At 38.5% G+C, this 16892-nt stretch overlaps 2 protein-coding genes across 2 annotated transcripts in view; one reads left to right on the forward strand and one right to left on the reverse strand.

Annotated features, from left to right (window-relative positions):
• The window catches only part of DSC1 (desmocollin 1), a 25739-nt gene extending 21966 nt beyond the window's left edge, over positions 1-3773 (reverse strand). Inside the window, exons 1-2 of the mRNA XM_051775051.1 lie at positions 3461-3773; positions 896-980 (exon numbers count right to left, since the gene is read on the reverse strand). Of these exons, the coding sequence (XP_051631011.1) occupies positions 896-980; positions 3461-3499 (124 nt within the window). The 5' untranslated portion in view covers positions 3500-3773. The remainder of the gene's footprint in view (positions 1-895; positions 981-3460) is intronic.
• LOC127465438 (translation initiation factor IF-2-like) lies at positions 3498-16360 on the forward strand. Its single transcript, XM_051775915.1, has 2 exons — positions 3498-4216; positions 15680-16360. The coding sequence occupies exons 1-2, from the start codon at positions 3498-3500 to the stop codon at positions 15687-15689; spliced, it is 729 nt and encodes a 242-aa protein (XP_051631875.1). The 3' UTR covers positions 15690-16360.
• The last annotated feature ends 532 nt before the right edge of the window (positions 16361-16892 follow it).

Raw genomic sequence — 16892 nt, forward strand, 5'->3', positions numbered from 1 at the left:
AAGGTCAATGAATTTCCACTATACAGCTAGATTTTCTGAGCACTTGCATTGTGATGAACTACCAATCCACTTATTATTTATATATTATCCTTCCGTAGGAATGTGGATTAAGATTGCAGAGTTGCAGCATATTCCTCTGTTGTGGTAGGACTCATAAAGGGCACCTCTGAATCCTCAAACTCAGTCTCAGGCACAACAGAACCCTGTAGGAGTTCTTATGCCACACCTTTTAAAGCTGCCTTTCAAAGACTGGTCTGAAAAAAAAAAAAAAAAGAGTGGGGTGTTTTCTGGTTTCTCCTATTCCTCCCAGTCACCTGTACACTGCTCTAAATCAAGACAGACCAACCAGTCAGACAGGAGCATTCTCCAGTCAGATACGATGCAGGACACCTCTGCAACACATCCCCTTGTATGCCCTGAATGCTCCAGCACTGCTGAGCAGTCACATCCACGTTTCACAGAGCAACAGCTTCTTGGTGCCTGGTTATGTGGGTTTTGTCTTCTTTTTTTTATCTTTTCCATTGTCCAAATGACTTACTGTCTTCTTCATATGACTGTGGGTGAGGGGTGCACCCTGAAATACCAAGCCACTTATTTGAATACTAAGCCTTAGACTCCACATTTTGAAAACATTAAACTCTAGCATTCTAGTTTTAGGATAAATACCGTAACTTAACAATAGCTGTTTACGCAAAAGTCAAGTGGATGCACAGAGCCAGTGTTCAAATCCGTAACAAACACAGGGCGTATCCTTCATAAAAAGGCTGATCCAGCTGTTTAACTGGCTGTCCAGTCATCCATTCATTCCATTAAAAAAGTCTCCTCCACTGTTCATAGCATCTCCAGCAAAGGTGCAATGTTGTGTTGTTAAGATGGGCATCTCACAGTTTCTCACCTCTGCCAACTAATGTGTCAGCCTCTAGTTCAGAAGGAACATGAAAAATTACTTTCTTGCAAGCTTCACAGCACAAACTCAGTACCTAGAAAACAAATTAAGAAATCAGGAAAAAAACCACATAATTAAGTGATATTTTGAATAATAACTAGACACTAAAGCTGACTTTGTTTGTTAAGACAAGCAAGTCAAACAGTACAGAAAGCACTCCTTGCTAAAAAAATTGGGTACTGTGCAGCACAGCATATAAAGTTTCAAACTGGAAACAAGGTCTGACTACTGCTACTGGATTTGTCCATGGTTTGTGTTCAGTTTTTTTTCTAAAATCACTGCAGCACCGACATTAACACCAAGAGTTTCTTTTAACTAGAAAATTTCACCTTTAGTAGAGGAAAGATAAAATACAGCTTCCCCATGCACTCCCTCCAACAGTATTCCTGGCCAATTTAGATCCAAGGTCTCTAAGTATTAAGGTTTAATCCATCAACACTCAGTTTGGTAGAACTCTGGTGATGCTGAACATTAAAGGGACAAGCGTCTTATTAAAGCCACATGACGACACTTGCACTTACATATCACTTTGCATCTTCAAAGTACATTCTCAACAAACTAATTAAATCTAGCTTCAGCAATTAGATATGACATAAAACGTCAAGTATTACAGCAGTCCACTCCCATATAACCAGTTACAAAATGGGGTCCTCCTCAAAATTCAAATGAGTAGTAGATAACCAGACCTTTTTCTAAAAAGAATCACACAGAGGTACAAACATTTTCCTCAGCACAGAGTAAGTGAGTCCTGATCTCAGATCATATGTGTGAATATTTTGCCTAGTTTCTATCCCCTATGTTTAAAATTGTAATCCAAAAATCACATAGTCAATTAAACAAAGAAATAGAGGAATGTAAATACATCTATCCACCCTTTTTTGTGCATTTATTCTTTCAGGATGAAAGTCTAGCAAAAAAGGAAAACAATTTTTATTTTGCACATTCCTTTGGGATTAAAGGTATAAAGAAGTAAATAGCTAATTGAAATTCTGAAAATTAATTGTGATGCTTATTAAGAAAACATTTGAATAAATGTTTTAAATAAATTAAATAAATAAAATACTTTAAACACTTTAAGACATTATGAATCTTTAGAAAAACTGTGATCAGCTAAAAACAATATATGCTGTGTCTGCACCATAAGAGCTCTTCATACAGTTCCTTATAGATATGTATATATGCAGATATAAAAATATGTGTATATACAAATAAACATCTCTGCTTATGTATTAGTAGGCACTTTCCTTAGTAACAGGCACTTAATAAAACACTCTCTCCTGAGCGACACTACGTGAATTTTTAAGTTACTGAAATCATATCTTATTACACTGTTCTAAAATATTTTAAGAATCAATGACATCTAATTTTGAAATAGTAATGCCAAGCTCAGTCTGATGTCAGCACAAAGAACAATAAGTTAAACAAAAGTAAGTGGTAGTTATTCACGGACGTAAGGAAACATCAGGTAAAAAGAAGCTGTGATGTCCTTTACACAAAGAAGACACCTCAGGATTTTTTTTCTTTAGGCGTTTTTTTTTCTCCTTAACAGGAGAATTTTTTTAATTAAATACATGAGTAAAGTTGCTTGCATTTCTTCGGGTTTTGCTATTAATATCCTTGCAAAGGCAGGCATGCATAGTGTCTGGAATAGTAACACTTTCATTAAAATATACATACGTAATTAATATAAAACTAATACATTCTCAGTGGTTCACCACTACCAAGTATTTTTCTTTCACAGGCTCAAATGATCACCTGCCCACTTTTTGCGAATAGAATGATAACAGGGAGGGAAAGGGGGTAAGAAACAAAAGAAAAATCACTTTTATTCATCCACTGTAGGTTAAAAAGAAAAAAAAAGGAAAATGAGCGAGAGAACTCCCCGGCTTTCCCCGGCAATGGCCTTTCCGGAGCTGGTAATTATGCACAAATACAATAAACTGAAGGTAAAGGAAATCGCTGAAATTGTTCGATGCACAGCTAACTCTTCCCGAGTTAGCTCTTCCGAGCTCAACACGTTCCCCACTGTGGCACAATCCTTCCCACGGAAAAAAGGACAACCGGGTGGGGAGAGGCAGAGGGGGGACATCTAAATAAAACCAACCGCGGTTTAATTTTTTCTATGAACAACCAGCCGCAGCGACCCGAGCGTGTGCCCGTCGCGTAACCTCGCGGTCTAAAAGCCACTCGACCCGACCCGTCCCAAAGCGAACGCCGCAACCCGCCGGTTTCCTCCCTGCGCCGAAGACCCCCGAGGTGCGCCCCGGGGCCGCACAGCCTCCGCGCTGCTCCGCGACCCCGGCAAGGACCGCGCCGAGGGGAAAGCTGGTTTGGAATAAAGAGCCCGGCAGAGACCACCAGCTCAGAAGTCCGTCCTGGCGCCGCACACCCGCAGTGGAGCAGTCACAGCGCGGAGGGAAGGCGCGGCGGCGCGGCCAGGTGAGTGAGCGGCCGGAGCCCTGCGCTCCCCGCGGCGCCTTTCCACCCACCCACTACCTCCTTTCCCGCACTCACCAGGAGGCCGAAGACGAGGCGGGGGGCTGCGGGGGCCATGGTGCGCGGGGCTGCGCGGGAAAGGGGGATCTGCCGCCGTCGGTGTTGCTACGGCGGGCGAGGGAGCGAGTGCGAAGAGCCGGAGGAGGTGGAGGCGGAGGTGGCGGCGTGTCTCCGCGGCAGCCCGTCTCTGCTGTCCCCTCCCGTCTGCCAGAGGAGCCGGCCGGTGGGGAGGGTGGGACCGCGCGCGGCAGCGGCGACTTTAATTACTCCTTCGTTTTTTTTTTTCCGCCTTTTGGGTAATGCCCGTCCCGGGCTCGGCTCTGGGACACCCCGCCCGCCCGCCGCCCACCTCCGCGGCCAGGCGCTGTCTCTCCCCTCCCCTCTCCTCCCCACGCCACCCCGCCCCGCCGCGGCGCTAGCTGCGCGCACAGCGGAGCGGGGCCGCGCCCGGGGAAGCTCTGCCCCCCGCCCCAGCGTGCCGCTCCTGGGCGCGGCACCCGCCCCTCCCTTCTCCCTTCTCTTCTCTCTCCCTTTCTGCTTTCCTTTCCCCTCCCTGCCAGGCCGCGCCCCGCGGGGCGTAGGTTCCGCGCGGGCGGGTCTCCGCCCGCTGGGACGGCTCCAGCCTGCGGCCGCCATGTCGCCGACGCTGCCGGGTGGTGACTGCGAGCAAAGTTTCGGCTTTTCAGCGGAATTTCTTCTTCTCGGCGCTGTTGTGCTGGTCCGATTGAGGCCGCGGGTCCTCACCTATGGCTCCTGGGTTTCGGAGTGGCTCAGGTGAATCAAGGCCGAAGTAACAATAAGAAGCGCAGAGTCGCAGGTTGCACACACAGAAGGTGGGCTTCCCATGGGAACAGCCTGCACTCAAAGACTTTTCAGCCTGAAGCAAGGTGTAATGTTTCTGGCTTTTGTTCCACGCTCTGCTTCAGAAGCAACTATTACCGAATTGTAGCTTTTTTATCAGCCAGTCACAAAGCACTTCAAAAAGAAGATCAAGTGGATTGGTAGCTACATTGCAATATTTCTTTACTTATGTTTACATCGAAATGCACAAGTAAGAAGCAAAAATTCCCAAAAGTCCTGTCTTTTTCTTACAATTTCATGTAAATGAGGGTGATCAGTGACTTATTGCATCTGAAAGTGTGAGACATTCACTGCTGGACGTCACCAGTAGTGATTGTAGGTGGCAAGAAAGGGAGAGGTGAAACCATGGGGCGGTTGTAGTGGGACGTGCACATTTGTGTGGGCATAAGAATGCTAGAATGTCTAAAAACACGGCCATGCCCCCATTCTAGTCATGTGCAATCCATAGAGGTGTGTGTCCAATTGATTGGTTACACATGAGTGCATTCTGGGCCCACTGTGATAACCTGTGGTAAGCTACGATGACCTGCGATAACATTCACAGCTATGTGCTGCAGAACCCCATGGCACGTTGGTGTCGTAGGCTGGCTCTGCTGATGGTTGCACCATAAACATAATAACGCTGCACCGAATTCCATCACACAGACTCAGTGGGACCAGAGGATAAAGGGCAGTAATGCTTTATTTTTTTGTTATAACTGGTAAAGCCCAATTTGTCTTAAGAAGCAACCCCACATCCCCGGCTGTCAGTTACCTTCACCTGGCATGTCCCACTTCAGGTGTTCATATAAGCACACGGTAAGACCCTACAGTCCCCTGCAGCTGCACCAGACCCTTCACTTTGCCATAGTGGGGTTTGCAGCCTGGTGGGAAGCACAGGGCCTAATTTCTAACTATTTTAATTCGTTATGCTCCATTCAAGCAATTGTGGACATAGAAAAGGAATGAATTGTCTGGACCTGCAATAATTTCCATCCAAACCTAATAAACCATAATACTAACCTTGTGGTAAAAACTTCATTTTTAAGCTTTTTAATTCTTTATTTAGTGTCAGTGTGGGACAAACCCACATCTGTCAGAATAGATGCCTAGAGTGGGTTGACCCAGACTGTCTCTTTCAAAGCCCTAATTAACAATCTTAAAAGTCTGGCCTGGCTTCGTACCACTCGTGTTTTCCTCCTCCTACATGCTGATCAGTATTTGCAGTAACACATTGGACCCCTACACTGAATGTAATGCTGCTGCTGTGGTTGCAAGAAGCCTGCAGGAGTTCACGGGGAGACAGGGCAAATACAGACAGGAATAGTAACGAGATGGGATCATGGTACCCTCAGCCCAAGGTTGTTGGAAGTGTCAGCTGGCAGCCTTATTCTTTCTTACTTTTCCTGGTTGTTGGCTTACAGACACAGCTGGAGAAAGCACACTGGGCTGGATAGGCCATTGCCTCTGACACAACATGGTTTGTCTCTTGTGTACTCCTGTGCTACCAAGATGTTCTCCCAGAAAGTCTTGAGCCTTCCTTAGTGTCAGTTGCATCAAAGTTGCTCTGCTGTTCAAAAATTCATTTGGAAATTCCACCTGAGTGAGTAAATACCTTTTCGTCGCAGCACTTTTTAGAGTCATTCACTTCATCACCAGGAAGCATTTGTACAGCAGAGAGGTATTTGAAAATGGGCTGGCCTGCCCATCGGAAGAGTTATGTTGTGTAACTGCAGTAAATCCCTGCCCTATATGCTGTGTATCCGTGAGCTTACAGACAGATTTCAAGGCTTTCGTTTGATTGTGAGGAACCTCTCATGGCTAGAGGTCTAAATTAACTTTCTTCCCTTCCCGTGCTTTTGACCATCGGCGTGCATGGATATGCTTATATTTGAAGTTCCCATGGGTGCATTCTTAGGTCTAGAGCCAAGCAATAAGAATGTAAGGGGGAAAAGCATTTCTTTTGTCATGCTGCTTTGGGCACAGAGACCCTACAAATTTCCACAACAGAGTCACATAATTGCAGAATGAATCCTCCAACAGTTTAAAGTAAAGCTTTTATAGCATTGATATGCATGATAGTCTTGGGGGAAAAAAATCTAACAAGAAAAAACCTTACCTGTAATTTGATTATCTTAGAGCCCACTTGGTATATGGGATTATTAAATGGTAGGCTCGGTGACCACATGAATGCATATGAAATATTGGAGAAGAGTTAGCGTGGCTTTTGTAGAGGGAAGTTATATCTTAAAAATCAACCATAGTGTAATGCTGGACTCAATAAGCATATTGGTAAGTTTCACCTATTCAGTCAGTGCAGGAAAATTCCAAACGTTTGATGAAGCCTATCACCAAAAAAAAAAAAAATCCTCAATTAAAATTGCAATAGAAGGAGAGGTTTTGCTGTGATCATAGGCGGTTTTAAATGGGGAAAAGAAGAATTATGGAAGTTGTGTTGTAGGAGAGGTTGACAGCTGGAACCTGACCATCTATTCATAAAGATGTGAGGAAGGAGATTAATAGTAACATAGTAACAATGAAGAATTCATGTTCATGACAGCCATATCTAAGGCTAACTACCCAAAGTTACACAAGAATTTTACCATATTGAGTGAACATGTGCAGAATTGATAGCTGAAATTTTAAATTAATGTAACAATGGAAAGATTAACTAAAGTTAATTAAAGAATTTCAGGCTCTAGCCTAGCTGCTACCTCAGCGAGAATACATTTGAGATAGTTCTCTGCAAATATCTTGAGCTCATTGACCAATGTCAATCAAAGGGAAATAAACCAGCAATAATTATTTTGAAAGAAACAACATAAACTTCTTCATGTTTAATTTTTTATATTCTCTATAAGGACATGTACAAAAAAAAGCAACAAGAGAAGACTGTAGTTATGAGGACTAAGTTGAGCAGGATTCTTGAGCTTGGGAAAAAGAAAGGGTATGGTTACACAATTGGTAACAATACAGAGAAGATGAGCTGGGAAGGACTGCTTACTGTTTCTCATAATCTAAATATCAGAATAATTAGACTGTGGATATTAAAAGCAGTTCTAACTTTGGTTCAGAAAGTTCTAAAATGCTTATGGTTGGAACCTGTATATCTTATATGTCTTTATTGATAGGAAGAATCATTCAATAATTTATGATTTCTACTCTTTTTCTGTAAAAATCACCTATTTTCTACTGCTGCAACAGCAAACTATTGAGGTAGAAGGGCAAACCAGTCCTTACTGCTTCCTTAGGTAGTTCAGAGTACTTTCCTGTCTGTCTGTGCTCAGTTCCTCACAACACGTGAAGCAATGTAATACCAACAAAGGATTTGGAAAACATAGAAGCCACTTTTCCCCATGCAGCAGGATGGTGCAACCATTGCTATTCAAGCCACTAAGAACGTGCCGCCAGATATTTATGCTGGAAGCATCCTTGGATGTGAAATTTGCTTCCTTGGTAGGCCATCTCAGAAGATAGAGGCACAGCATGTATTTTGGCCAGGGGTTCCTCCTGTTACTGTGCATTGTTAATAAAATGTGCAAAATGTGCTTAATTTAGGTCAGGCATTCTAATTACCTTAAGAGTGCCTGAACAATAAACAACAATGACCCTTACTGAGAAACTAATTAGCTTTGAAAATTTGGCTTTCTTAATCATCAAAGAGGATGGGTTAAAGCTCATCTTTAATTTAGAGAATAATTATTATCAGTGGTCTGAAGCTTTACACATTACTCATTCCCACAGGAGGGTTGGATTGAATAAGACACTGGAGCCTACAGCCTCACACTTTTGCACTTCTCTTTTTCTCATAAGAAAATGCAAGCCTACTCTGAAATTTAAGATTAAATCTCCAATTTTGAAATTGTTTTCATTTAAATGTATATCTAAATTTTAATTTATATCAGTTTTACATCACAGAATAATAAAATGCACCTTCTGTACTTAGGCAAGCTTTTCTTGTTTGCACTTAGTAATTCTCATTATTATTCTTATATGACAACCACTATTTGCTTAGCAAAAGGTGCTCTTTTCATCATCTGAGTGTACCTCTTGTCACAGCAGATCTTGATTTTCATATGTTTTTTTCAAAAGGGGAAATAATCAGGTATTTCATTGTGCAATTTCAAACAAATGCTAGATAATTTCTTTCTTTGCTATAAAAGTATATATAAAGTATCTATAAAGTATAAAGTATATTAATCTTTATATTAAAAGATCTTTTCAGGAATTTAAACATTATATTAAATATTTTTTGTTTTAATAAAATAATTTTATATACAGATAATCAATCTTGAATTTAAATTGAAATGATCTATTTACTATTTCATGGGCATATTTAACACTTGGATACAAAACTGTCTCTTCAGGTAAAAAACCATGTATCAGTTTGTTTGGTCAATTTATTTGGAAGCGAGGATCCAGAATTCAGCCATAGGAGTCAAAATATATCTTGTAATCAGGAAATTAATGCAGCTTTTTTGTGTATGTTTAACAAGAGTTTAACCAATTGATCTTCAGTATTACCAAAATATAAATGTCTGTTTTCTGTAACTGTACACACTTGATCCTGAGTTACAGATAAAAGCATGAACAGGTTTCAATGCAGAAACCCCTCAAAGAAAAGGTGACTTTTGTTTCTCACAAAACCTCAAGTCATTACTCGGGGGCATTTCAAAAGCAAGTGAACCTTAAAAATTATCAGAAAAGGAAGAAAGAATGCAAAATCAAAAACACAATGATGCCACTGTGTAGATCCATGGATTTACACTGTGAAAATTCTGCACACTTGTCCAGTCATCTCAGAAAACACCTGCAAGAGGCAGAGAAAGCTATCAAGAATGGAAATAAAAATGACTGATTTTCATATAATGAAACTAAGTCTAGTGCCAGTAATGGAAGGCAGTGGGTAGTAGGTCAGATATGTGAGGAAAAGGACTATGACAGAGATTTGCAACATAACAAATGACATATAGAGAAAAATAGTCATGTTTGACTAAACAGTTTCTTGCAAGCTGAGATTTTAGAAGGTATCAAGGGAAATGCTGATACAATCACGATAAAACAAATAAAAGCAGGCATTTTTATTTGTACAGTAAATGATCAAATGGTGTACTCACTACTGTCATATTATGAAGGAAAGAAGAATAAATATGTCACAAAAAATGATAAGAAAAAATATAACACAGAGTGTGCTCATCAGTGGTTGCTAGAGACACAGGTCTGAACGCTTGACTTTGGAAGTCCCTAAAAGCTGATTGGCAGAGTTGGAGAGTATACAGGGGAAAGACCCTGCCACAAATGCTTTGCTTCTTATACTTCCCACCTAAACATCAGTTTCTATTTGCTGTGAGAGATACTATGATTGTAATGGACTTTCAGTAGGACATGGTAAAGCGGTTTAATTTTATTTTTTCTCATAAAGTCTCTCTGTTGAATCTTCCTAGAAATCTAGCAGAGGTGAGGGTGCTAGGTGTTATGAGACTAATGTTTTCTTGTTATTTAAAGAGCATATTGGGTACATTTAAAGCCTGGATTTAATTCTGCATCATGCTGTCTTCTCTATTTTCCTAGTTATATAGATCTAAATGGAAACCAGAATGGAAATAGCTTGTCAAACGTTTTAAAACAGGAAGCATTTCTTCTGCACAACTTTATTTTGTCTTACATCAAAGATGCTTAATAAAATTGCATAGGAGGGGCTGATGTGGGAGTTGCTTGAGTGTTACTCATCAAACTTTTTTTCATGTACTATCTTTACTAATCCTATGACTCCTTTTTTACTCATGTCAGGTATCAAAACTGAAACTTCCTATATTCATATTCCTTTCATGTAAGAGAACAATTAGTGAGAAAGAACTCGATGATGTTATTTTTAAAAAAGCCAAGAGCACTTACCAACACATTTAAGACTTTTTATAAAAATCTACAAAACAAAGTTGGATATGGTTTAGAAGAGTCTTAGAAACTATGAAAAAAATACATAGTATTCTGAGTTATGGGAAATTTTAGATTTCCTAAACACAGTTTTGGCAAAAAAGGACTAATAGGTTACAATACTAATCATACCATGATAGCAGCTCAGGTGTTCTTGGAGACAATGCTGTACAGGTTTCTTTAATAAGCAGAAGAATGTAACTCCATGTTATATTTACTTTAAAAGCCATAAATCTTAATTTAAGAGTAGATACTGCGGGGAAAGAAAAGTAATTTGAGGCAGTTTTCTTGGAATGAGTGAGCACAGATAGGTTCAAAACTCCCACAGTACGTTCATTTACAGGGTAAACAAACAGGTTGGTAATAATTAAAGCTTCAGATTGAAATTTTGAAGCCATAATGCAATTAAGAGGCACCTATGGACTAAAATGGGAATGAGACATGGAATCATATGAAGATAAAATGTCAATAATCTGAGCTGAGTTTCAAGCAGAAGTACGTAGATAGGAAAAAAATGTGGACCTGCCTGGACCATTAAGTGCCTCATGCAGGACATTGTAGGTAATAAGGCAATTTACTGAAATTAGGTTATCTATCGGTCTATGGCTCAGAAAGTACAAAATTACTGTGAGAAAGGCAAAATATCTGTCTGAGATAGATTCTTCGAAGTGACTAAGGAAATGGTAAGAAGATTTCTAACCACAGTGCTATAGAGATAATATGAAGGCAACTGCTGGGGCCATATTGTGAGGAGCAAGTAGAGATTAAGGGACATTGGATGTCACAGATCTTTTTTAACGGAAATAATTATATATACAATTAAGGAAAGATTATCCAACAAGGATAGGAAATTGAAATGATCACATCCATGGTGAATACAAAAATAAGCTTATATTGTGTGAAATCTGAACAGCCTGAATAATGTCCAATATCACTCATTTTAAAAGAAGCTGCATTCTGGGAAGTGGTAATTTGTTACTTCCCAGTAAAGAAGATTAGATGAGATAGATGTATCTGAAAAGGATAGGTAGAATACCCAAAAGAATTCTTCATTTCTCCCTAATACACCATGCTATAGCAAATTTTGTAAGGAAGAATAACCAAGAATATGGAGTTTAAATAAGATAAATTCAATATTATTTTGGCAAAAGTAGATTGCCATGTTATAATATATCTTTCTTTTATAGCCTTCAGATGGGATCAATGAAAACAATAATGTAGGTTTAAATTAAACAGCAGTTCAAAGGAATTGAAGTTGATATCAAAGGAAAGGAAATGAAAGTGGAAATTAAGACAAGGACTATAGAATGATTAACATGATAGCTGAAGGGAAGACTACAATGACAAGAAAGTTGTCCACATGGATAAAGGTTAGAATTTATATTTTCCAAGAGCATGTCTTGGAACAAGTTCTGCTTAATATCTTTACTCATGACACTGCTTAAAAAAAATTTAGTTCAATGTTTGGATTATTAATTCATGGTATGCAACACTTGAAAAATCCAGCCAGTGTCCATAGGAACAGGTGGGTCGCACATTATGAACTGGAATTACAAATGTAGGATAAAATAGCATAGTAGAAAGTAAAGCATGTAGGGATTAAATCCAGAATTTTTGCTCTAAATTATAGGCTTATCAACAGGAGTTGGTACTTCAAGAGAAGGAACTGGGTTTACTGGAAAATCACAGGAGAACTATCCTGTTTAGAATGACGAGAAGTCATTTCAGGATCACAAAAATAATTTTCAGTAAGGACTAAAGAATTTTAGCATTATAGTGCATAGTATTAGCAAGATGTTCTTTAAAAATGTCATTGCAATTTTTTATCATACATGCTTCCAAAGTAATATAAATTTGAATGGAAGTAGAGAAAGGCTAATATAATAATAGGAAAAGGTATTTTAGAAAGTTTAAAAGGCTATTTAAGCTATCAAAGTTGAAGTTTTAGAGGAGATATAATTCTTCTTTAAAATAACTATAATTACTATTTTTAGTTATAATTATTCTTTAAAATTCACTTGGATAATCATTAGAGATGGAGATATTTTTAGGCATAATGATCATACAGAAGGCATTGGATGTATAAGGTCAGTAACTATTAAAAGAATAAAACTGTATGTACTTTTCAAATGAAGTAAAATAGGCAAGAAACCCTCGTTGTTTAAATATGATACTCATGGAGTTTATGAAGTGTTTTACAGACTCATACTTGCTTTTAATATGTTGGCAATATTTGCTGTGGTGTCTTTTATGGAATTGAGCTTATCCCATGGATTATGGATTCACTTAATTTGTACATAAGACAGGAAGGAATTTTTACAAGTTTTGATGCACAGCATAGGCTGCAGGGAAATTCTAATTCCCTTTCTTCCAATTTTGAAAAGTATTAAAGACAGGGAACAGCCAGGGATAAGACATCCATAATCATTGACTTAGAATCAGAAAGTAATTTCCCCTCAGATAAGAGTATCATTAGCCCTTGTCTTGGAATTTCTCCTTTGTTTTTGCATCTTTTTCTAGAATGCTTGATATTTTATTTCTTTGGATCAGGTAATTTAAAACATTTCATGCTCTGAATCTTTCTTATATCAGAGAGCAAAGCAACATTCCTTCTCTCTCTGTGTAGAGAGAGCATATCCCAAGACATAACTTTTTACTAAAAATCTAAATCTTCTGTAACAAATGCCAGGAAGTCCCTGTAGTGTTTTCCAGTGGATGTGCAAGGTCAGGTAGATGAACTACATTTTCTAATGGATTCTTTTGGAGTTACCAACGATTAAAGACTATAATACCGTTCTCCACTGTGATACTGGAGAGCTAGCTAGAGTTTATAACATAAACGAGTCTCTGCAATTCTATGCTACAACTTCCTCATGAATACTGTTTTTAAAAGTCTGTTAACTTTAACAGAAGTAATTTTGGGATGCCCAAATATTTGCTAAACAATTTTTTACTTTGACAGTTTCTAAGATCATGTAGTTACATTTTCATTCATAATGAAAAGAAACCAACAAGCCCCAATTTCCTCTTTGTGACTGAATTAAGATCAAAATAAATGTGCTGTAACTTTCAAAGAAAGTCAAGTGAGAAAGAAACCAACAGATCTGGGCAGAGAAAAAAAACAGTAAACAGCAATTGTTGACCTTGCTGTTACTGAATTTTTCGAGCAAGTGAAAATAGTGATAGCAAGGAAAGCCACCTTGCTATTAAAATAAAAGACTTCATTGGCACTATCTGCTACTCTCAGTCATGAAGAACCTACCACTTTACTTTGAACACAAAAGAGTGATTTTTTTAGTTTTTATTACTTTCATGCTGAGTTGACCAAGTACGTATTATATATGTCAGATAATTGTAAAAATATTTTACCCATATAACATCTGATACTGATATTTTTTTCCCCCTTAATATATAGTTTCAGGGTCTTGGAAGTGTCATCATTCACACAGAGAAGCGGTTAATGTACCAGAGGGCTGTACTGCCACCGAGATCTTGACAGACTAGAGAAATGTGCTGATGGGAACATCATGAAGTTAGCAAGGGGAAGCACAAAGTCTTGCATCTGAGAAAGCACAACCCCATGCAACAACACATGCATGGGGCCACCCAGCTGGAAAGCAACTTGTCAGTAAAGGACCTGGGAGTCCTGGCAGACACCAGGTTGAACATAGGCCAGCAGTGCCACTGATGCAAAAAAAAAAAAAAAAAAAAAAAAGTGAGTGGCATCCTGGGTTTCATTAGGTGAAGCATTACCAGCAGGTTGAGGGAGTTGTTCCTTCCCCTCTACTCAGCTCTGATAAGACCACACCTGGAGTTCTGTGTCCAGTTCTGGGATAGCCAGTGCAAGAGGGACATGGACATATTAGAAAGAGTTCAACAAAGGGCCTGAGGGGTCATAAAGAGTCTGGAGCACCTCACATACAAGGAAAGGCCAAGAGTTCTGGGACTGCTCAGCCTAGAGAAGGCAGTGTATATAAACACATAAAGGGAAGGTGCAAAGTGGGCAAAACCAGACTCTTTTCAGTCATGCCCAGTGACAGAAGGTGAAGGAATGGCTCCCTAAGTTCTCTGTACTTTGAAAACCAGCTGCGCGTGTCTCAATGGTTAGGACTCTGCATAGCTTAAGGTGTGAAAACTTGTCCCTGCTGAAATCAGTGGCAAAAATCTCAAGATTTCTCTCCTGTGCTTTCACTGTAGCATTCACTTGGAAAACACAGTGATATGGTAGAGCAACTATGAGAGTTTCCTTGTGTCCGAAAGCCACAGAAAGTCAATCTTTACCAGGACAGATTTAGAACTGAGACAGGGGACTGAAACAGTAGGAATGTAATACTACCACTGTGATAGAACACTGTTATGCTACTCTGTGAAATTATGCTTAACAATTACTCTATACTGACTAAATCTGACTCCTACCTTATGTTCTTTCTTTCCCTCTGACTTCCTCCGCTTTTGACTTCATATTCTTGCTCATTTGCTGATGGTACCACATCAGTCAGTGTGTCCTCTCAGCTCACTAATAAGATGAGATTTATCTGTCTTGCATTCATGACTTTATATGTATTCTGGGCTTCATTAAATTGCCCAACATAAAAGATAAGGACTGTATTCCTCTGTCATTTAGCCTAGTGTGATTTCCCATACCTTGATTTTTGCAATGGTGAAAACTCAGGAAATTTGAGAGGAGAACCTGATATAAGTTTTCTTTAGTTCTCAGCTCTGCAAAAATTAACTCAACACTACTTTTTTGGAGTTAATCTCTATATATCTATGCATATAAACATTAAAATGTTTCTGTAATATTAACAAACCTTGGGCAAATATTTAGACCTAAAATATATAATTATATTAATAAAGATGATTTTAGAATGCAGATTATGATAGAAAATTTTCCAGTTGAAGCATGACAGTAAATATTAGGGCATCATTTTTAACAGAAAATATTGATTCACTAACATTTTTTTTATAATTGCTTTTCTTTGGTTATACTCTATGTAGCAATGTAGTAATTGATGCAGTAGTTATAAAAACAAGATACTAGAGTAGCAGTATGGTGATGTGGACAAAATAGAACAGAAGGTAAGAGGATATAACATCAAGGACCTAAATCTCTACATCTATTTTAATGATACAAAGTTCTGACCAGAATATGTGTGATAACTGCTATAGAAGCAATGAAAGAACCTTGCTGGAATACAACAAAAGGCAAAAGAGGCATTCTGACATTGAAAGCTGTCCACAATAGCTATTGTTTAATTCCAATTAATGACTCAAACACAAGTTGTTCAGGCAAATGAGAGGCTCTGGTTCAAAGTTACATGTTCCTATTTTTCTGGTAAAAGATGTGCCTAAGTTCCTAATACATTAGTCTATCATTCAGACAAGTTTCTGTTGAAGACAGAGCTATATTCTATGTGGAAGTCATTGAACTGTAGACATGTTCCTCTCTTCTCTTTCCTACAGCATCAGATGAAAACTTTTTCTGGAAGATGAACATTCCTGGAAGGGAAATTCTCTAGGACAACTTTCAACATTTTTATATACATCAGTAATATAAGAAAAAACTCAGGAACTGCCAATGAGAATGAAAGCCAGAACAAAAATTATTCACAACCATTTGGGATTTTATATACAAACAGAGAATGGCCTGAAAATGGTTTCCCCTCCTTTCTTTTTCTGTGTAAATTTATTGTTTGTGTTCATCTGATTAATTAGAAAAAAATCAAAGAGTTATTTTAACAAATGGAAGTATGAATCTAAAATAAGTAAGTATGTCTTCAAACTTTAATTTTCTTATAATCAAAAAATAAAACTTGAATACTGGAATAAAAACAGGCTTTTGGTGGTATTTTTACACTGTGGCATGTCAGAAAAAAATTAAATAGTATTACAGACACAAGGAAGAAAGTAGAATGACTAAACAGGTTTTGAAAATATTACTACAGCTCGTACTAGTTTTGTAGCTTTATTGTTTTGTAATTCTATTGCTGCATCTTTTGCTGGTACATCTAGTCTGCTTCCTTGCTCTCCTTTGCTGAATACAAATATCCTAGGGAAGGGAATTTATAGTGTGTTAGAGAGAAGTACTCTAACAGTATAAAGAAAATTAAAAATGTGTACAGAAATGTAAAGCTTCAGCTAATGAATGACATGCATTAAACTAGCCTTGAGACTCTAAAATAGTCATTTGCATTGGAAACCCAGAAAGGTCTTTCTTTTGATGGCTGTGCATAGACATTTTCATTCTATTTTCATTCTGTTTCACTAATTGTTAATCTTGCTTTTTCGTATATAGGTGAAGGTAGCAAATGGAGATGTTGGTAGGGAATTGTTTTACAGCATTTCATTTTTTGTTAGAAGAAAAGAGGTAAGTCCCAATGTTCCTGTGGCTTCTCTTGACTTAGAAATCTGTACAGTTCTAGCTTACTTCTTCATTTTCGTCTCACACAGATGTTTGCATTTAAAAGTTTCCTGGGACATGTCTCCAAAGTGTCCTTGAATATGCCCTCCCATTGGGAACAATGTAAACTCCAAGGGTTTACTCACTTTTTTTTTTCCTAGAGAGTAGTAAAAAATGCAGATACAAAAGATTTTTGAGAAATACAACATTTGAAAATGTCTTTGTGCAGAGGATTGGGAATTATGAAAGGACAGTATTATTTCTTGTAAATGAGGA

The sequence above is a fragment of the Manacus candei genome, unplaced genomic scaffold (genome assembly GCF_025592945.1).
Source record: "Manacus candei isolate 608988 ecotype Guabito, Panama unplaced genomic scaffold, ASM2559294v1 h1tg000008l, whole genome shotgun sequence".
Lineage (NCBI taxonomy): Eukaryota > Metazoa > Chordata > Aves > Passeriformes > Pipridae > Manacus > Manacus candei.

Bases quoted from the DNA above. Each gene is read 5' to 3' on its own strand.
- LOC127465438 (XM_051775915.1), top strand. From the start codon at position 3,498: ATGGTGCGCGGGGCTGCGCGGGAAAGGGGGATCTGCCGCCGTCGGTGT.